A 22,009-nucleotide genomic window follows, 5' to 3' on the forward strand; every position below is an offset into this window, starting at 1 on the left:
CCTCTCCTCTCCATTCCCTCCTTACTTCCTGTCCACCTTTCCCTCCCCAGGAGAATATGTGAATAGCCCGGGGCCAGGGGTTCTAGGTACCTGCGGAGCTCTCCTTTATCCCCATGGTGTCAGTTCAGATCTGGATCTCCCCTCCTTTGCACCTGTCAGTCTTCCTAAAGAGCAGTAAGGGATACCCACCGTGTTCATTTCCTACCCCAGCGGCTATGCTAAGTCTTCCACATTCTTCAGATGACTCCATTTTAGGCGCCCATTCATAGTATTGACTTGAGGGGAATGTGGATTGTGTGGCTTGTGAAGATGGCTTCTGAGGTCCGGCCTGGTTTAGCAGCAGCAGGAGGAGGAGACCAGACCAAGACGTCCTCATAATGTTTGTCTTGGCAGCCCTCGACAGGGTTATGGAGATGGTTAACCTCAAGTTTAACGCATCTTGTGGATATCTAGACTGTGGTCTGTACAAGTAGTCAGAAGGTGATTTTAGGCTAGCTGTTTAGCACATGCCAAAAGGTACAAAGCTGTGACAAAGTTAAAAAAATATATATATATTATTGGATATTATTGGAACACCTTCATAATATTGAGTTGCACCGCCCCCTTTTGCCCCCAGAACAGCCTCAATTCGTCGGGGTATGGACTCCACAAGGTGTCAAGCGTTCCACAGAGATGCTGGACCATGTTGACTCCAATGCTTCCCACAGTTGTCAAGTTGGTGGATGTCCTTTGGGTTGTGGACCATTCTTGATACACACGGGAAACTTTTGAGCGTGATAAACCCAGCAGCGTTGCTGTTCTTGACACAAACTGGTACACCTGGCACCTACTACCATACCCTGTTCAATGGCACTTAAATATTTTGTCTTGCCCATTCACCCTCTGAATGGCACACACACAATCCATGTCTCAATTGTCTCGAAGCCTAAAAATCCTTTAACCTGTTTCCTCCCCTTCATCTACACTGATTGAAGTGGATTTAATAAGTGACATCAATAAGGGATCATAGGTTTGACTTGGATTCAACTGGTCAGTCTAACATGGAAAGAAAAGGTGTTAATGTTTTGTACACTCAGTGATGGGGGGGGGGGGGAATTGATAGTTGCATATCGGGATATTATATTTGATCGTATCGCTTTGACAATATTGCAATATTTTGCGCTAGTTGGCTGTACCTGCACCAGAACTTCGGTGTTTTTCCTTCATAGCTTGTTGTTCATCTTTTTAAATAGGGAGCCAATATGTTTTCAGCACTTTTATTTCAATGACTGATCAAAACTGGTTTTCTCATGGCTCTCTAATCCCTCTGCAGCAGACATATGGTGAGAAATATGTTTGGAACATCAAATTTCAAAATAGAATCATAATACATATCGTATCGGCACCTGCGTTTGGTGATATCGTGAGGTCCCTGGTGAACTATCCCTTCGTTGGCGCCTTTGCGATCCCCCTGGGAAATGACTAGGAGAAACACTGTTGTCATTTCCAGCAGAGGAAGGGACTGGTCCTTATGTGTGCTGTTCTATGTCTCTGCTGTGTACATTTCCTCACTACTGATTGACATGGAGAGTGACATCACGTCGAGGCAACAAGCCCCTCGTCTCCATCTGCCATTCTGCTGGCATCTCTCTTATAGATCAGTTGTCACGGTGATGTAGCAGCTCACTCCACTCTGGACCATCATTCTCCTCGATGGCTGATCGTCTTCTTCCTACCCGTTCGCCTCCGCCTCTCTGTTTTTTTAATTAGACAACAAAACAAAAAAATATGAATATTCATAGAGCAAAGCCTCATTAATATGCACTATTATGCAGATCAGCCCACAATTAAGCCACAGCTTCCCCCCAGAGATGCTGGGTAGTGGTAAGAGAGGAGGTTGGAGGGAGAGTTGCTGCTTCACCAATCTTTAAAACACTCCCTACTTTCCCCTTTTTTCAATGCTAATCATTTGACCAGGGACAACATGGCTAAATGACTTGTGTCCATTCTGTTAATGTGTATCCCTTAGTCTGTTGTCATGCAAAGAGGGTGTAAGGGGATGGGGATATTAACTGCTACTGCGTTGCCATGGAAAAATGTAAAGGAGTGAAGTGGGAGAATGACAAATGTTGAGGATGATTGTAGGAGCCTCATGCTTGTTAATTATTCAAACTTCCTACAGCTCTTAGCCACACTAACATGCTGACCACACTGCTCCCGTAGCAAAATAAATGTATTGTACACACAAACTCAGCAAAAAAAGAAATGTCAACTGCGTTTTATTTTCAGCAAACTTAACATGTGTAAATAATTGTATGAACATAACAAGATTAAACAACTGAGACAAACTGAACAAGTTCCACAGACATGTGACTAACAGAAATTGAATAATGTGTCCCTGAACAAAGGGGGGGGGGTCAAAATCAAAAGTAACAGTCGGTATCTGGTGTGGCCACCAGCTGCATTAGGTTCTGCAGTACATCTCCTCCTCATGGACTGCACCAGATTTGTCAGTTCTTGCTGTGAGATGTTACCCCACTCTTCCACCAAGGCACCTGCAAGTTCCCAGACATTTCTGGAGGAATGACCCTAGCCCTCACCCACCGATCCAACAGGTCCCAGACGTGCTCAATAGGATTGAGATCCGGGCTCTTTGCTGGCCATGGCAGAACACTGACATACCTGTCTTGCAGGAAATCACGCACAGAACAAGCTGTATGGCTGGTGGCATTGTCATGCTGGAGGGTCATGTCAGGATGAGCCTGCAGGAAGGGTTCCACATGAGGGAGGAGGATGTCTTCCCTGCAGCGCACAGCGTTGAGATTGCCTGCAATGACGACAAGCTCAGTCCGATGATGCTGTGACACACCGCCCCAGACCACCTTCAAATCGATCGTGATCCAGAGTACAGGCCTCGGTGTAACGCTCATTCCTACGACGATAAATGCGAATCCGACCATCACTCCTGGTGAGACAAAACCGCAACTCGTCGGTGAAGAGCACTTTTTGCCAGTCCTGTCTGGTCCAGTGACGGTGGGTTTGTGCCCATAGGCGATCTTCACACTGATGAGCAGGGAACCTGGGCATCTTCCTTTTGGTGTTTTTCAGAGTCAGTAGAAAGGCCTCTTTTTAGTGTCCTAAGTTTTCATAACTGTGACCTTAATTGCAGACCGTCTGTAAGCTGTTAGTGTCTTAACGACCGTTCCAGAGGTGCATGTTCATTAATTGTTTATGGTTCATTGAATAAGCATGGGAAACAGTGTTTAACCTCTCTAGGGTACGCGGGACGGTAGCGTCCCACCTCGTCAACAGCCAGTGGAACTGCAGGGCGCCAAATTCAAAACAACAGAAATCCCATAATTAAAATTCCTCAAACATACATGTATTTTACACCATTTTAAAGATACACTTGTTGTAAATCCAGCCACAGTGTCCGATTTCAAAAAAGCTTTACGACGAAAGCAAACCAAACGATTATGTTAGGTGAGTGCCTATTCACAGAATAACACAGCCACGCGTGCAAGTCCAGCGGAAAGTACGGACGAAAAGTTTAAAAAAGTTATATTACAGTCTGTAAAAACATTACAAACTAAGTATTGAATCAATCTTTAGGATGTTTTTAACACAATTCTTCAATAATGTTCCAACCGGAGAATTCCTTTGTCTTCAGAAGTGCGATGGAACAGTACTCGCTCTCACATGAACGCGCATGGTCAGTGCATGTTCAGCTCATGGTATACCTTACTCAATACTCTCTCATTCGGCCCCACCTCACAGTAGAAGCATCAGACAAGGCTCTAAAGACCGTTGACATCTAGTGGAAGCCTTAGGAAGTGCAACTTGACCAATATCCCACTGTATCTTCAATAGGGGCCGAGTTGAAAATCGACCAACCTCATATTTCCCACTTCCTGGTTGGATTTTTTCTCAGGTTTTTGCCTGCCATATGAGTTCTGTTATACTCACAGACATCATTCAAACAGTTTTAGAAACTTCAGAATGTTGTCTATTCAAATCTACTAATAATATGCATATTCTAGCTTTTATGGCTGAGTAGCAGGCCGTTTACTCTGGGCACGCTTTTCATCCGGACGTGAAAATACTGCCCCCTACCCCAAAGAAGTTAAACCATTTACCATGAAGATCTGTGAAGTTATTTGGATTTTTATGAATTATCTTTGAAAGACAGAGTTAACATGTTTTTCAATCATTGCACCCACACTGCTCACACGCGTCTGCGTAGCCAGGCGCTAAAATAGAACTTGGTTCTATTTATGATGCTTGAAGCGCTGCAAGTCCCATCTTTCCCATCTCCTCGTTGGTTTTTAGGAGCATATACCCACGTGGGTGATTGAAAGATGAACTGAGGTCCATACTCCAGATTTTCTAGACAAAATCAACCCGCGTCATGTTGGTGGCAGAGCGGACACTGGACGCTGAAGTGGGTATAGTGGTTACTGAAGTAGCCAAAGGTTTTTATAGCACTCTGGATCTTCTGGATCTGAAAAGATTGGATAGGTATTGAGGTTATGGTAATGGCTCCACCTTGATTGGCTGGGTGGAATTTTTGGCATATTCTGCACACATTTCCAACCCACTCAAACCTATCAATACTCGGGTGGGGGGGACTAGGGGTTATTTAGATTAAGTAGTTGGTCCTTTTCTCCCTCCTTTTCCAGTCCAACACCTCTCAGGTCTAACCCTGTGTTCTGTGTTCTAGGTATGGATGAGCGAAGCGGTTCTACCCCCTGGGCATCTGGAGAACAGAACAGCCCTTCCTTCAACCAGGGACGGGTAAGGGACACTGCACTTTTGTGTATATTTATTAGTTTTTTTTACCTTTAACTAGGCAAGTCAGTTAAGAACAAATTCTTATTTTCAATGATGGCCTAGGAACAGTGGGTTAACTGCCTTGTTCAGGGGCAGAACGACAGATTTGTCAGCCCTGGGATTTGAACTTGCAACCTTTCGGTTACTAGTCCAACGCTCTAACCACTAGGCTACGCTGCCGCCCCAATATATAGTGCAAGTGTATGTGGACACCCCTTCAAATTAGTGGATTCATCTATTTCAGCCACACCCATTGCTGACGGGTGTATAAAATCGAGCACACCTCCATGCAATCTCCATAGACAAACATTGACAGTAGGATGGCCTTACTGATGAGCTCAGTGACTTTCAACGTGGCACCGTCATAGGATGGCACCTTTTCAAGAAGTCAGTTCATCCATTTTCTGCCCTGCTAGAGTTGCCCCGGTCAACTGTAATTGCTGTTATTGTGAAGTGAAAACATCTAGGAGCAACAATGGCTCAGCTGCGCCGAGTGCTGAAGCACGTTGCAACACTCACTACCAAGTTCCAAACTGCCTCTGGAAGCAACGTCGGCACATGAACTGTTCGTCGGGAGCTTCATGAAATGGGTTTCCATGGCCGAGCAGCCGAAACACAAGCCTAAGATCACCATGTGCAATGCCAAGCGTCGGCTGGAGTGGTGTAAAGCTCGCCGCCATTGGACTGTGGAGCAGTGAAAAACGCGTTCTCTGGAGTGATGAATCACGCTTCACCATCTGGCAGTCTGACGGACAAATCTGAGTTTGGAGGATGCCAGGAGAACGCTACCTGCCCCAATGCATAGTGCCAACTGTAAAGTTTGGTGGAGGAGGAATAATGGTCTGGCGCTGTTTTTCATGGTTTGGACTAGGCCCCTTAGTTCCAGTGAATTTAAATTTTAACGCTACAGCATACAATGACATTCTAGACGATTCTGTGCTTCCAACTTTGTGGCAACAGTTTGTGGCATGCCCTTTCCTGTTTCAGCATGACATTGTCCCCATGCACAAAGCGAGGTCTATACAAAAATGGTTTGTCGAGCTGTGTGGAAGAACTTGACTGGACTGCACAGAGCCCTAACCTCAACCCCATCAAACACCTTTGGGATGAATTGGAACACCAACTGCTAGCCAGGCCTAATTGCCCAACTTCACTAATGCTCTTGTGGCTGAATGGAAGCAAGTCATGCAATGTTCCAACATCTAGTTAAAAGCCTTCCTAGAAGCCTTCCTAGAAGAGTGGGGGCTTCTATAGCCGTAAAGGCGAGACCAACTCCATGTTAATGCCCATGATTTTGGAATGAGCTGTTCGACAAGCAGGTGTCCACATACTTTTGGTCATGTAGTGTATCAACATCGACATGTTCTTACACCGTGGATATCACTAATCCATAACCCTGATATCGTCCACCGGGGATATTACTCATCCATATGACTAATCTTATCTGGATGTAACAGATTGGTCCAAAGAGCTCAGAGGCACAGTGCGTTTTGCTTGTAGATGGTCATGTTGAATCTGTTTTAAGACACAGCATTTGATTTAAATTCTTCATCTTTCTCTTTGTCTGTTTATTTCTCTTCTTCCCTCCAGGGTTATGGTGAAGGAACTCATTACAATGAGCATGAATGCCTGGCTTCCACCCCTATGTTCGGCTCAGGAATTGTGGGTAAGGAGATCTGAATATATTTCCTCCATCCTGGCCTATGTTTTAGATCTTGTATCTGGAACAGGTTCTCTCCCTGGCCTTACATTTAATTAAGCTCAGCTGATTGGACGTCCCCATCATGACAAAGGGTGGGGGGTGTGAGGGGTTTAGGGTGGGGTTGAGGGGTTTAGGAGCACCCAAGCACAAACAAACCTCTCCCAAGGGATTAGTGTAGCATGTTTGTGTGTCTCTCAGCTGAGCTGTCAGGAGAGCAGAGATGGGGGTTAGGCTTTAATTACCCCCGGACCCTCTATAACGAGCCAAGTTGTTTTGCTCCTGTCTAAAGTCATAAATACAACCCTTCATATAGAGCACCTCACACGGCGGGCGGGTGGCAGATAAGGGGCGCCCAACTGGAGAAAGGGGAACAGGTCAGATTGGTTGTTAATGTGCTGGAGATGAGTGAAACGGCCTTTAAAGGTTTTTACCATGTCCTGCCCTGATTGTCCCTCTATCTGTTTTTACAGGCAAAGCTGAGCGAGGACCCTACTCTTCTTTTGGAGCACAGGTAAAATCAGTCGCTTCTCTTCCAACTTGGTTTTTCGCTCTTGTGACTAGTTCTCCCATCTGTAGCTGTGGTCTCTTCAGCTGAGTGATTTTTATTGTGAATCTGCTCCCCTCGTCCTTCTCATCCTCTCTCCTGCTCCCCTCGTCCTTCTCATCCTCTCTCCTGCTCCCCTCGTCCTTCTCATCCTCGTACTTCTCATCCTCGTCCTTCTCATCCTCTCTCCTGCTCCCCTCGTCCTTCTCATCCTCTCTCCTGCTCCCCTCGTCCTTCTCATCCTCGTACTTCTCATCCTCGTCCTTCTCATCCTCTCTCCTTCTCCCCTCGTCCTTCTCATCCTCGTCCTTCTCATCCTCTCTCCTGCTCCCCTCGTCCTTCTCATCCTCTCTCCTGCTCCCCTCGTCCTTCTCATCCCCTCATCCTGCTCCCCTCGTCCTTCTCATCCTCTCTCCTGCTCCCCTCGTCCTTCTCTCCCCCTCCCCCTCTCTCAACATTACTATCTCTAGCAGTATTTGTGGGACTGACCTGGTCTTCTCTCCTCCTGTGTAGCCGGGCTTTATGCCCAGTGAGATGCCCATGCCCAGTCCTGATGCCCTGTCCCCCTCGGGTCTGAAGTCAGGCTCCCAGTTCTACCCCTCCCAGTTCAATCCTCGCAGGAGATCCACCCAGGAGAGCATGGGTAAGGACAGAAACCACAGAATATTATCCCATAGAATGCAAAGGAGATGGAGCACACATTCCAATGTAGAACCGACATTCCAATGTAGAACCGACATTCCAATGTAAAGCAGTGTTCCAATGTAAAGCAGTGTTCCAATGTAAAGCAGTGTTCCAATGTAAAGCAGTGTTCCAATGTAAAGCAGTGTTCCAATGTAAAGCAGTGTTCCATGGTGTTTCCTTCTGGTCATATTGGAGGGTGTTTTTTAATTCCAGTTCTATTTCTACTGCTAATGCTTACTGCAGTTGAATTACATGAAACAATTCATAGTGTCACCTAATTGGCAGGTCCGTGTAAAATCACATGGAATTCACGACCATATCCACTCCACTAATACTATTACTATGTGAAGGAGTTGCTCTTTACTCTGGTGTATATGTAGGACTGTGATTACCCTCACTTCTCCTACTGATGTTTAAAATAACAACCAGAGAACTCTCACTTCTGCTAAACCAGCCAGGGGTTCAATGGGAGGAGCGGCGCGGTGACACCGTTGCATAAACACACTGGTTGGATAAGATAAGATTCCGTTTGATTAAGGCATTTATAAGGGCTCATAAAGACAGATATTCCTACCAGCACAGAGCTTACCTAATGGACAGCATGAATGAACCCATTCACAGCATGAATGAACCCATTCATCGATATGCCCGAACTGTTAACACTGCATTCATAACTCTGTTGTTTCATCTATGTACTCACTGTGTGTGTCTCCTCAGATGGCCAGCCAAAAAAGATCAGGAAAGTTCCCCCTGGCCTGCCCTCTTCAGTAAGTACTGCCCCCCTCTCCCACCATTACCTCCTCGTACCAGACTGCCACACCTTAGTCTGCCTATTGTCCCTGAAGAACACAAACCTGTTTCGGACCTTTTGCCCCTTCCAACCCAAAATGAGCCCACCTACGCAAGAAACCTTGTCGCCCAACCATATTCAAACCTTTCCCCACTCACTCTCAGGAATGCTTCCTCATCTAAAACATTCACCCCACCCACTCCCTTACACACACATGTTCTGCATCCCCCATGCCTAAACTGCCTCCCAGCCCTCATTGTCAGTGTGTGTAATGTGGACGCACACCAATCCCCAGACTATAACCCCGGATTTTAGAACGGCAGCCAAACTGGCAGAGAGAGAGAGGGCCTCCAGCCCCACAGCTGTGTGCTTTTGCATTGCCAACGAGGTGAAAAAATCAACGGAGCCCCACTCATTCACCCATTCATTTATTTAGACTTCTGTATTTATAGTGGGTTTTATTTGTAGGCCATTTATTTTATAGATGTGCATGCATTCCTTCCAGCCCAGCATTCTCACCCGTCCATTGCTTAAGGTAAAGAATGAGGCTTGATGACTTCACTAAACCTCCTCTATACAGTGTCGACTGTTCACCTTCCATCTTTTTATTTTTCTCCCCTCCCTCTTTTTCCTCTCCATCTCCCTCTTGTGAGTTCTACTTGCTCCCACCCTCCTTTCTGTTTCTCTCTCACCCTCCCCCGTTCTCTTTTCCTCCATCTCACTCTTTTTCTCCCTCCCCCATCCCTCTATCCCAGCTGCCTGTAGAGTTGGCTGCAGTCCAGGAATGGGCAGATGGCACAGTAATTAGGAGTGCATCTCTCCATTCCCTCTTCCTCTCTTCCTCTCACCCTCTATTCCTCTCTTCCTCTCTCTGTTTAATCAAATTAGAGAAACAACTTCACTGTGTAGGAACTGAGTCGTCTGGCCCATAGTTTTATTATCTCATGCCTGCCAGAATTGGGCTGATTCTGTGGCATCTGCTAGTTCACAACCTCAGGACCTTCACCTCTTTAGTGACATGCCAGAGACAACTATCAATTCTGTGTGATGCTCTGTAAGCCAGAGAGAAGACTGGATCATGTGTGTTAACCAGAACCAACTTGATAATGTGTGTAACGCGCGGACGCGTACACACACCACACACTGGCACAGACACACCGTATACATCTCAAACCTAGCCGTAAGACCCTGAGATCACAGAGAAGAAACTTTGGGTTTATGGCTCCTTCTGAGCCAGTAAATAATGAATTTGTTGTCTTGGTAATGGAACATAAGGAGTTATAAGGAGTTGAGATATTGTTCTGGGTTAATGGCAGCCTCCCTGTCATTGGTTCAAGGCAGTTTACTGAACCTACATGCAGCAGATTGTACAGGAGCACACAGAGTTTCTTGTACTTTGTATAGGCTAGTTCATTTCATGAGTATAGGCTAAATAATCTAGAAAAGTATGTTTACACTGAGGTTAGCTGTAGTTAACATGTGACCAAAAGGCTACTTTACTATAACTGTGTGTGTGGAATTCTTGTCTGTTTAAAATCTGTTTGTTGTCTTAGTAACAGAACATCCCCTAAGAAAACCTTCCACACTGCTTAGTTCAATAGTAAAGACAAAGCCCCAGTGTCCTCAAATGCCACAGAGGCTGTTGATTTTGAATTAAGCAGTAAAAAGAGATAGTAAAAATGTACTCCTCAATTGACATACCAACCATTTGAGCAGTGTTCAATGTGTGTGTGGGTGGGTGGCCTAATCAAGACAGGATACAAGGTTTTGACCACACACAGTCTACTATTTCAGATCACTTGGGAATCATTAGAAAAGACCATGTTACAGACTCCAGCCAACCAAGCCATAGACACCAACAGGCTCCTGAAAAGCTTCTATCCCCAAGCCATAAGACTGCTAAATAGCTAACAAAATGGCTACACAGACTATCTGGGTTGACCCTTGTATTTTTGCACTTTCTATGCACACTCACAGGACTCTACACACTCACGCACACTGGCACTCCAACACACTTGCACATACACTCACTTAATTTGCTCACACATTTATACTGACTCTATATATAGGGGTAAGGTGACAGGGATACTGGAGTGATGGTTGTAGATATGTATAGGGTAAGGTGACTAGACATGAGGATATATGATAAACAGAGTAGCAGCAGCGTATATGATGATTGTATGCGAGTGTACAATCATCATATACGCTGCTGCTACTCTGTTTATCATATATCCTCATGTCTAGTCACCTTACTTTATACATATCTACAACCATAGATATATATGTATACACACACACACACTCGCATACAATCATCATATACGCTGCTGCTACTCTGTTTATCATATATCCTCATGTCTAGTCACCTTACCCTATACATATCTACCTCTATCACTCCAGTATCCCTGTCACCTTACCCCTATACATATCTACAACCATCACTCATCTATCCCTGTCACCTTACCCCTATACATATCTACAACCATCACTCATCTATCCCTGTCACCTTACCCCTATACATATCTACAACCATCACTCCAGTATCCCTGTCACCTTACCCCTATACATATCTACCTCTATCACTCCAGTATCCCTGTCACCTTACCCCTATACATATCTACCTCTATCACTCCGGTATCCCTATCACCTTACCCCTATACATATCTACCTCTATCACTCCGGTATCCCTATCACCCTACCCCTATACATATCTACCTCTATCACTCCAGTATCCCTGTCACCTTACCCCTATACATATCTACCTCTATCACTCCAGTATCCCTGTCACCTTACCCCTATACATATCTACCTCTATCACTCCAGTATCCCTGTCACCTTACCCCTATACATATCTACCTCTATCACTCCGGTATCCCTATCACCCTACCCCTATACATATCTACCTCTATCACTCCAGCTATCCCTGTCACCTTACCCCTATACATATCTACCTCTATCACTCCAGCTATCCCTGTCACCTTACCCCTATACATATCTACCTCTATCACTCCAGCTATCCCTGTCACCTTACCCCTATACATATCTACCACCATCACTCATCGGTATCCCTATCACCCTACCCCTATACATATCTACCTCTATCACTCCAGTATCCCTGTCACCTTACCCCTATACATATCTACCTCTATCACTCCAGTATCCCTGTCACCTTACCCCTATACATATCTACCTCTATCACTCCAGTATCCCTGTCACCTTACCCCTATACATATCTACCTCTATCACTCCGGTATCTCTGTCACCTTACCCCTATACATATCTACCTCTATCACTCCAGTATCCCTGTCACCTTACCCCTATACATATCTACCTCTATCACTCCAGTATCCCTGTCACCTTACCCCTATACATATCTACCTCTATCACTCCAGTATCTCTGTCACCTTACCCCTATACATATCTACCTCTATCACTCCAGTATCCCTGTCACCTTACCCCTATACATATCTACCTCTATCACTCCAGTATCCCTGTCACCTTACCCCTATACATATCTACCTCCATCACTCCAGTATCCCTGTCACCTTACCCCTATACATATCTACAACCATCACTCATCTATCCCTGTCACCTTACCCCTATACATATCTACAACCATCACTCATCTATCCCTGTCACCTTACCCCTATACATATCTACAACCATCACTCCAGTATCCCTGTCACCTTACCCCTATACATATCTACCTCTATCACTCCAGTATCCCTGTCACCTTACCCCTATACATATCTACCTCTATCACTCCAGTATCCCTGTCACCTTACCCCTATACATATCTACCTCTATCACTCCGGTATCCCTATCACCCTACCCCTATACATATCTACCTCTATCACTCCGGTATCTCTGTCACCTTACCCCTATACATATCTACCTCTATCACTCCAGTATCCCTGTCACCTTACCCCTATACATATCTACCTCTATCACTCCAGTATCCCTGTCACCTTACCCCTATACATATCTACCTCTATCACTCCGGTATCCCTGTCACCTTACCCCTATACATATCTACCTCTATCACTCCGGTATCCCTATCACCTTACCCCTATACATATCTACCTCTATCACTCCGGTATCTCTGTCACCTTACCCCTATACATATCTACCTCTATCACTCCGGTATCCCTGTCACCTTACCCCTATACATATCTACCTCTATCACTCCAGTATCCCTGTCACCTTACCCCTATACATATCTACCTCTATCACTCCAGTATCCCTGTCACCTTACCCCTATACATATCTACCTCTATCACTCCAGTATCCCTGTCACCTTACCCCTATACATATCTACCTCTATCACTCCAGTATCTGTCACCTTACCCCTATACATATCTACCTCTATCACTCCAGTATCCCTGTCACCTTACCCCTATACATATCTTCCTCTATCACTCCAGTATCTCTGTCACCTTACCCCTATACATATCTACCTCTATCACTCCAGTATCCCTGTCACCTTACCCCTATACATATCTACAACCATCCCTCCAGTATCCCTGTCTCCTTACCCCTATACATATTTACCTCTATCACTCCAGTATCCCTGTCACCTTACCCCTATACATATCTACAACCATCCCTCCAGTATCCCTGTCTCCTTACCCCTATACATATCTACCTCCATTACTCCAGTATCCCTGTCTCCTTACCCCTATACATATCTACCTCTATCACTCCAGTATCCCTGTCTCCTTACCCCTATACATATCTACTTCTATCACTCCAGTATCCCTGTCACCTTACCCCTATACATATCTACAACCATCCCTCCAGTATCCCTGTCACCTTACCCCTATACATATCTACCTCTATCACTCCAGTATCCCTGTCACCTTACCCCTATACATATCTACCTCTATCACTCCAGGATCCCTGTCACCTTACCCCTATACATATCTACCTCTATCACTCCAGGATTCCTGTCACCTTACCCCTATACATATCTACCTCTATCACTCCAGTATCCCTGTCACCTTACCCCTATACATATCTACCTCTATCACTCCAGGATCCCTGTCACCTTACCCCTATACATATCTACCTCTATCACTCCAGGATCCCTGTCACCTTACCCCTATACATATCTACCTCTATCACTCCAGGATTCCTGTCACCTTACCCCTATACATATCTACCTCTATCACTCCAGTATCCCTGTCACCTTACCCCTATACATATCTACCTCTATCACTCCAGTATCCCTGTCACCTTACCCCTATACATATCTACCTCTATCACTCCAGTATCCCTGTCACCTTACCCCTATACATATCTACCTCTATCACTCCAGGATCCCTGTCACCTTACCCCTATACATATCTACCTCTATCACTCCAGGATCCCTGTCACCTTACCCCTATACATATCTACCTCTATCACTCCAGGATCCCTGTCACCTTACCCCTATACATATCTACCTCTATCACTCCAGGATCCCTGCACATTGTATATATGATATTGAAACTGACCCTGTATATGAATTACTTCTCGTGTTCTTATTTTTTTTGTGCTTGAGTTTGTTCTACCTCATGTTGTTTTAGTTCTACATTGATATTGATTATTGTATTGTTGGGTTTAGAACCTGTAAGGAAGGAATTTCACTGTACTTGTGCCTGTGAGATTAACTTGAAACCTTTTTTACTGTGGATGATTTCCCCCATCTCCCTACTGTGTGTGTTCTGTAGGTGTATGCGTCGGCCTCAGGAGAGGACTATAACAGAGACGGTGCAGGGTATCCTGCCTCCAAGCCTGGGAACGTGGGCTACCCCGGCTCCTTCTATATGCAAGGTTAGTGTAGTGTATACCAGATCTTGTCTGTGGGCCTAAACTACACAATATACTTAGCACTATGGGTTTACCCACTTTGATACCTCGGCAACATAGAGAAAGTTGTCTGAAATGTATTTATTTATTGAAAACATTTATTTAGCTGACTAATGATGTCATATACACTCAGTGGACAGTTAATTAGGTACACTCATCTAGTACCAGGTCAGACTCTCCTTTGCATCCAGAACAGCCTGAATTCTACGGGGAATGGAAACATTGCTCAATTGGTATCAAGGGACCTAACGTGTGCCAGGCAAACATTCCCCACACCAGCAGCCTGTACCGTTGACACCAGGCAGGATGGGGCCATGGACTCATACTGCTTATGCCAAATCCTGACTGCCTGACTGAACAGGAACCAGGGTTCGTCGGACCAGGCAACGTTTTTCCATTCCTCAATTGTCCAGTATTGATCGCTTTCCCACTGGAGCCACTTCTTGTTATAGTTAGCTGATGGGAGTGTTTCTGAGATACTGGAACCAGAAGGCCTGGCACAGACTCTCATACCATGCTCAATCACTTGTTTTGCCCATTCTTTTCTTTTATTATAAGAATTGTTGTTGTTGGCCTTTTTACCCCTTTTTCTCCCCAAATTTGTGATATCCAATTGTTAGTTGGTCTTGTCCTCTGAAACACGACCCTGCCAATCCGCACTGCTTCTTGACACACTGCCCGCTTAACCCGGAAGCCAGCCGCACTAATGTGTCGGAGGAAACACCGTACACCTGGCGACCGTGTCAGCGTGCATTGCGCCCGACCCGCCACAGAATCGCTAGATCGCTTTGGGACAAGGACATCCCGGCCGGGCAAACCCTTCCCGAACCCGGACAACGCTGGGCCAATTTTGCGTCGCCTCATGGGTCCCCTGGTCGCGAACAACTGCGACAGAGCCCGGGATCGAACCTGGATCTGTAGTGACACCTCAAGCACTGCGATGCAGTGCCTTAGACCGTTGCGCCACTCTGGAGGCCCTGTTTAGCCCATTCTAGCATTCAATCAAACAGTAACTGAATGGCTCTGCCGTGTGCCTGCTTTATATAGCAATTCACGGTCACCTGAGTCAATGTCTGTAGAAGCGATCCATTTTCGTGAACAGGCTGGTGTACCTAATAAACTGGCCACAGTGTATGTGCCCCATTACTGCCTGTATTGTCTCATCCTCTCTGTTGAAACACCTTATGACAGTGTGCTAGTGAGTCGTCTGTCTGTCTGTACAGTAAGATGAAGTCATCAGGCGAATGTGACCCCTTGTCTTATTTCTGGTGGCTGCTGTCCCTCTGGTACTCACGCTCTTTCTATTCCCCTCCTTCCCCTGTACCCTCACTACCTCTCCCCTCCACACAAACACCCTTCTCACCACCCTCTCCCCTCCACACAAACACCCCTCTCACCACCCTCTCCCCTCCACACAAACACCCCTCTCCCCTCCACACAAACACCCCTCTCACCACCCTTTCCCCTCCACACAAACACCCCTCTATACCCCCACCCCCCTCTCACCACTCCCTTTACACACAAACATCCCTCCTCCTGGTTCCCCCCTGACAGAAGGTCACCACCCCTCCCCTGACCCGTGGAGTTCTGCCGGGCCGATGGGGCAGCCGGGCTACTCTGCTGTGCTGGGTAACTCCCCTCACCTGGGCCAGCCCGCCCCCTTCACCGCCATCAACCCCCAGGACAGACTGGTGCGACTACTAACACACACTAGCTGGTTCTCTATATAGTAGTATAGAATACGTTACCATTTCTCTCTCACTGAACGCCCAGAGAATGACTTTGAGCCTGTTTTTGTGCAGAAGCGCCAGCCGTTGCCACTCTCGCCCCAGAACTACCCCCTGCACGGCAGCGAGGTGAACGGGAGCTTTCACCCTGGGTCCACTGGCTACGGAGTCCCCAACCACACACCCCCCATCAACGGAACAGACAGCATCATGGGTACGACTGTCTACCACTGACACTCTGTAGACTGTCTGTTTTTATCTGCCTGTCTCTGTTTTTCTCTCACTTTCTGGCTCTTCCTTTGTTTCTTCCTTTACCTCCATCTTTTCTCTAAATTGAAAATGTCAGTTCTAATGGTTTGCTATCCACCCTGTTCCCTCCCAGCCAACCGGGGAACAGCTCCACCTAGCTCAGGAGATGAGATCGGCAAAGCCCTGGCATCAGTGAGTAGATTGGCACAGACTGCATCAAGCATAGTCTTCAGTGATTATGCAAAGTTGATTTATTTACCAAGACTAAGATGAAACCCAATCTACAAATAATAGAGAAGGCCGAGTGTCTTTTCTACTGTTTTCTGTATCACAGATCTAACTATTGAATGACCGTTTCATTATGTTTTTTTCTGTGTAGATTTATCCTTCGGACCACAACAGCAACACCTTCCCTTCATCTCCATCTACTCCAGTGGGCTCTCCCCAGGCCATAGCAGGTGACTGGGCAGGGAAAATACACCTGTAACTAGCTCCCCCCAGGCCATAGCAGGTGACTGGGCAGGGAAAATACGCCTGTAACTAGCCCTTCCCCTGGACATGGCAGGGAAAGTACACCTGTAGCTTGGAGGATCACAATTGGGTTAACCCTTAGTGAAACCTAGCAAAGCATTTCCTATATGGTGGGTTGGAGCCTACTGCTGATTCCTAGCTAGTTTATATTCGGTTGTGACTGAACACTGGGCTAAGGTGATATTTTGCTAAAGAGATTTAAGTGTTTGGGTAGGTGTAAGAGCAAAAACGTCAGTGACCTGACCTAGCGGATCCCACCTGACCTATCGGATCCCACCTGACCTAGCGGATCCCGCCTATTTTAGTCCTTAGGGTGCCATATCCTGTGGTGTAAGGTTACAGCCACATGGAAAATGACAAAAAATAGCTTTTTTCTCACAGGCAGATGAAGTGCAAATGTCACTGTTGGTCCAATGTGGAATCGAGTGACCAGATGAGGTTCTTTTTTGACACCAGTGCTTTGAGTGTGGTGTCTGAAATGGCCAACCATAAAACCTCTAATGAAATTTGACATAATTAGATTACGTCTTGTCTAGAGTTACTAGATAACAAGTTATGGTTGACTGCTTTTCAACCGAATGGTCGTTTGCCTGGTAGATGGACAGCCCCACTCTTGCGGTTTGTGCCAACTATTTTCAAAGACAAAGTTTTTGTCCAGATGCTTAATGTCTCTCTGTCTCTGTAGGTTCTGCCTCTCAGTGGTCCCGGGGCTCGGGACAGGCCACACCCTCTCCAAACTTTGAGGGAGGACTGCAGGCTCTGGTGAGTTACGTGTCATGTCCTACTCCTGAACGTGTGTAGTCACACATATGAGTAGCAGTCATAAAAGATCACGAATAACACCTTGGTCTGAAGCAAGCTGGATGAGTTGAAGTTGATGAATAAACAGGGTTCGTTATACTTACCCCGCTATACTCACCTTCTCTTCTACAGCAAAACAAAATGGAGGACCGTCTGGAGGAGGCAATCCACGTTCTGCAGCGCCACGCCGGGGGACAGGGGGGCCCAGGGGGGCTGACTGACATGCACAGCCTCCTCAGCGCTGGGATAGGAGGTCTTGCCCAGGCCTTCAACAACGCTGGCCTGGGACTGGCCAACAGACTGCCCAACCTAGTAAGAACTGGAGGGATGAATAGATCTATAGTGGGCATATCTAGCCATATGGAAGTTTTAGGATTCTGTCTATTTATTGTCATGCTGTTCTATAAAGCCTCATGTAAATACTCATGTAACAGCTATGTTATGAAGAAACTGTAGGACTGTAACTATCGAATCCCATGTTTCTCCTTTGCTCTGTAGATGTCCAACCACCATGAGGACTCTGCTGGTCCGCCCTCTAGTGGTCCTGGTCTGCATGGTCACCATGGCCCTCCCTCAGCCCAGCCTGGCAGCCAACCTGAGGGCTTCACCAGTTAGTTCCTCCTTGTCACTTTATTTTCCTCTCTCTTGCCATTCAGGAAAGGAGACAGAAAACTCTCCCTCTTTCTCAAAATATCTACTGTGCTTGGCATTGACTTGTCCCCCCCCCCCATTTTCCCTCAGGCCTCTCCCGCTCCACACACTCGTCCAGTGGCGCCGACATCAAAAGGGAGGACAAGGAGGATGACGAGAACTCCTCCGTGGCTGACAAGTCAGAGGACGAGAAGAAAGACTCGAAGGCCCGCCCCCGAACAAGGTGACTAAGCCCTCTGTCTGTAGCAATGACACATTAATATGACTGAAATCAGTCAGTCACTCTCTTGAGATGCAAGTATAGGACTTCTATGTTTAGGCAAGTCGTCGTCGTCAATGCATGATTTACCTGGAAGTTTACATTAAGTGCTTGTTTAAGTTAAGATTCAGATCGATGTTTTCTGGCAGGTATTACCGTGTAGAAATTGTCTGATCAGTTGGCACATTGATCAAATTAAGTCATTTTGACACCATACTGCATTCCAGTCTCTTTTTAGTGTTGTTTGTGCAGTGCTATTTACAAAGTAAATAAAACTCCCGTCAAAACCTAAGCACTAGGTGATTGTTGTGGTATCGGAAGTGGGACATTTTGATCTGTTTAACCATCTTGTTAGCTTAGGCTAGCGAATGTGACTCAATGATTTGTCCTGGGGACTGTGCTGCTGTTATTATAAAGGGGGTAAACTCTCACTGAACGTTATCAGGATTTATTTGATCATTTTCAAGACATCTGTTGAAAATGATTATGTCCATTCAGGGAGTGCAGGTTTACCCTCTCTATTTCAACCTAACACAGCCCCAGCACCCAAAAAGAGGTGATTCTCCTTAGCACTGTTATCATGTGTGCCCTCGTGTCTACCGTTGTTTTCAGAGAGACGTTCTCCTTCCAGACCTTCTCTTCCTCCCTATCAGACACGGGAGCAGAGTAAGTCTGTATCCAGTCATGTGCGCCTCACCTCAGGGGGTGTGGCCAGAAATATAGACACCAAATAAAATGTGAGAATAATTATAAACTGACATCTATTTATTTATACCTGGTCGGCAGAATTTCAGCATAAACAATTTACTCAGGCATAGCAAACGTTTTTCTCGCTCCTTGAGCCGTGCCGTTGTTGGTGCCTTGAGTGAAGGTTTGTATCATCTTGCAATTATAACACACAAGCTCTGAAGGGGATACCCCAGGTTTAATAACTGATGGCGTAAGTATATTATGAATTTGAATTGTCAATTTGATGACTTGAACCTAGATGAAATTGGATTTTATCATTTCACAGCTATTGCAGCACATGCACCTGGCTTTTACCATAACATTTTCTACATTGATAAAGAAAAGATGTTTGTATGTTGTATATGAGTTTGCTAGAGTATGTTAGAGGATTATATAAAGTCCTGTTTTCTTGTTAAAAGAATGAAGAGCTTATTCTTTGTCATAATGGTCCAGAAGCTGTAGTACAGCACTCCCAGAATGAAAGCATTTAATCATTCTCTAGCAAGTGATTAGAACAGAACGTAATAGTCTTGTCCACTTTAGTAAATATGTCTTCTATCCCTTCCAACCAAACCTCCCCCCTTGGCCTACATTGACTCTTCATCAGTCACGATGATGAGGACGAGGATGACGAGGATCTGCCGCCGGAGTTGAAGAAAGAGCGGGAGAAAGAGCGGCGGGTGGCAAATAATGCCCGTGAGCGTCTGCGCGTGCGGGACATCAACGAAGCCTTTAAGGAGCTGGGGCGCATGTGTCAGCTTCATCTGACTAATGAGAAACCCCAGACCAAACTGCTCATTCTGCACCAGGCCGTTAATGTTATACTCAACCTGGAGCAGCAAGTCCGAGGTCAGTGTGCTGTCACTGGGGTCCAGTTTTAGACGGGACAAAGAACCAGGGTAGGGCAGCGTCCCAATTCTCTGATGCCTTCTAGTATCCTTCAGGGTAAAGGCCCTGGGATGTCTCCATACTCTTGAGTGGTTTGCTTTCCTTGTCTCTTTTCCTTCATTGATGTGAAGTCATTGGAAAGGTGTCAGTCATATTGCTTTCACCTGTCCTGTGTTTTTAGATCATTGCAGATAGAGAGCAGACTAGGCGATGAGGCCACTTTCAAGTATTGAGATGCTCCCATAAGACAAGTTTCCAACCATCTAGTTGTTTGTTATGATAGGAGAAAACGGGACGAGGAAAGGAAGCTATTTAGACTGTTTGGGATGTGGCCCCTTCTCCGTTCCTTTGAGGCTTTGCTGCTGTTCGCACACATACAACCTACCACTGGATTCATGTCTGGTTTGGTGTCGTATGTGTTGCCTGATCTAAACAGCATGGGTCTGTCTGTCTGGGCTGCTTCATGTGACTGCCTCCCCCTCCACTATATTAGGGGCGTTCCACCAATTCGGTGCCTTTTGAGAATTGGGGCGGCAGGGTAGCCTCGTGGTTAGAGCATTGGGCTAGTAACCGAAAGGTTGCAAGTTCAAATCCCCCAGCTGACAAGGTACAAATCAGTTAACCCACTGTTCCTAGGCCGTCATTGAAAATAAGAATTTGTTCTTAACTGACTTGCCTAGTTAAATAAAAGTAAAAATAAATAAATATATAAAATAAAAAAAGTGTTACAAAAACTTTGGGAATTCTCATAATTTTGACATTCTGTCATAAAGGGCACATGTTCAACTTAATAAAAAAACATGTTTTCCCATCTCGAGGTACAAAGAAAAATATATACTACATAATTACTAGCCGAAGTAACCAGGTGGACAAATTCATGTTAAATCAGCCATAAATCCCCTTGTGATGGTGGGAAGCTTGGAAACTTGTGTGCAACAGGGAGAGGCAATTGAATGCAAGCTTCACAAAGTTTCATTGTTAAAACATTTCTATGTGTAACAGGGTTGAAGTGTTACGCTTGACCAGCTCAGTTTTCCACCACAAAACACCAGCAAATGGACAAAAAGAGTAGAATCAGATCACCTACATTTACACTATCATTTGACTAGTAGATGTTTCTTTTGGAAAGAATATTGAAGGAATAGTTTCACCATATTAAAACGAGAGTTCAAGTCGCGTAACAGGGTTGACCTTAAAATGAGGGACAGACTTAAATGAATCACTAATTGCATGAAATAATTAATCTTCAGAAATGACTTTGTCAAAGTAACAAAAAGGCTAGCACTTCACAATGATGGTGAGAACTTGGAGAAATGTTGCTTAAGAGGGTTAAAATCTTCCTAGAAGTCAGAGGCTGCACGGAGAAACATGTCAAAATGCTGAATTTTGCACTTTAGCAAGTCTATTCATATAAAAAATCTGATTGAATTCTCCATGTGATCTATATTAAAGGGCACTTCATTTAAAATAACAGGCTTTTAAAATTCTATATTTGTGCAAAATTTCTACTTAAAATATCAAAGGGATGCAAAAGGCACTCATTTGGTGGAACGAACCATTAACATTATATTTCTGATTTCCCTTATACGCTTCTATCGCTGTCTCCCATCACTGTGCTTCTTATGAGGCCATAGCAACACGGTTTAACAACCCATTATGTTTGTTAGCTTTTTACACTGTTACAATTATTTCAGGCCCCCGATAATGACTTCTAGATTCATTTGATCAGCTTTGGGTAATGGCCCAAAGTGAAGTGCAAAGATTTTTTTGTCCGAGAGGATTCCCACATTTTCAA

General features: G+C 45.4%; 1 protein-coding gene across 4 annotated transcripts in view; it reads left to right on the forward strand.

Annotated features, from left to right (window-relative positions):
• LOC139550320 (transcription factor E2-alpha-like) overlaps positions 1–22,009 on the forward strand; it is a 42,061-nt gene that overhangs the window by 13,937 nt on the left and 6,115 nt on the right. For 2 of the 4 annotated variants that reach the window (XM_071361146.1, XM_071361147.1), the window contains exons 4-18: positions 4,700–4,773; positions 6,400–6,475; positions 6,982–7,022; positions 7,569–7,698; positions 8,457–8,506; positions 14,241–14,343; positions 15,934–16,070; positions 16,182–16,320; positions 16,489–16,547; positions 16,735–16,813; positions 17,572–17,648; positions 17,820–17,999; positions 18,186–18,297; positions 18,429–18,561; positions 19,210–19,263. In XM_071361146.1, coding sequence (XP_071217247.1) covers positions 4,700–4,773; positions 6,400–6,475; positions 6,982–7,022; positions 7,569–7,698; positions 8,457–8,506; positions 14,241–14,343; positions 15,934–16,070; positions 16,182–16,320; positions 16,489–16,547; positions 16,735–16,813; positions 17,572–17,648; positions 17,820–17,999; positions 18,186–18,297; positions 18,429–18,561; positions 19,210–19,263 — 1,444 coding nt within the window. Of the gene's footprint in view, positions 1–4,699; positions 4,774–6,399; positions 6,476–6,981; positions 7,023–7,568; positions 7,699–8,456; positions 8,507–14,240; positions 14,344–15,933; positions 16,071–16,181; positions 16,321–16,488; positions 16,548–16,734; positions 16,814–17,571; positions 17,649–17,819; positions 18,000–18,185; positions 18,298–18,428; positions 18,562–19,209; positions 19,264–19,933; positions 20,176–22,009 lie in introns of all 4 variants that reach the window. The other 2 variants (XM_071361148.1, XM_071361149.1) reach the window with 2 other exon arrangements.

Source organism: Salvelinus alpinus, chromosome 23 (genome assembly GCF_045679555.1).
Source record: "Salvelinus alpinus chromosome 23, SLU_Salpinus.1, whole genome shotgun sequence".
Lineage (NCBI taxonomy): Eukaryota > Metazoa > Chordata > Actinopteri > Salmoniformes > Salmonidae > Salvelinus > Salvelinus alpinus.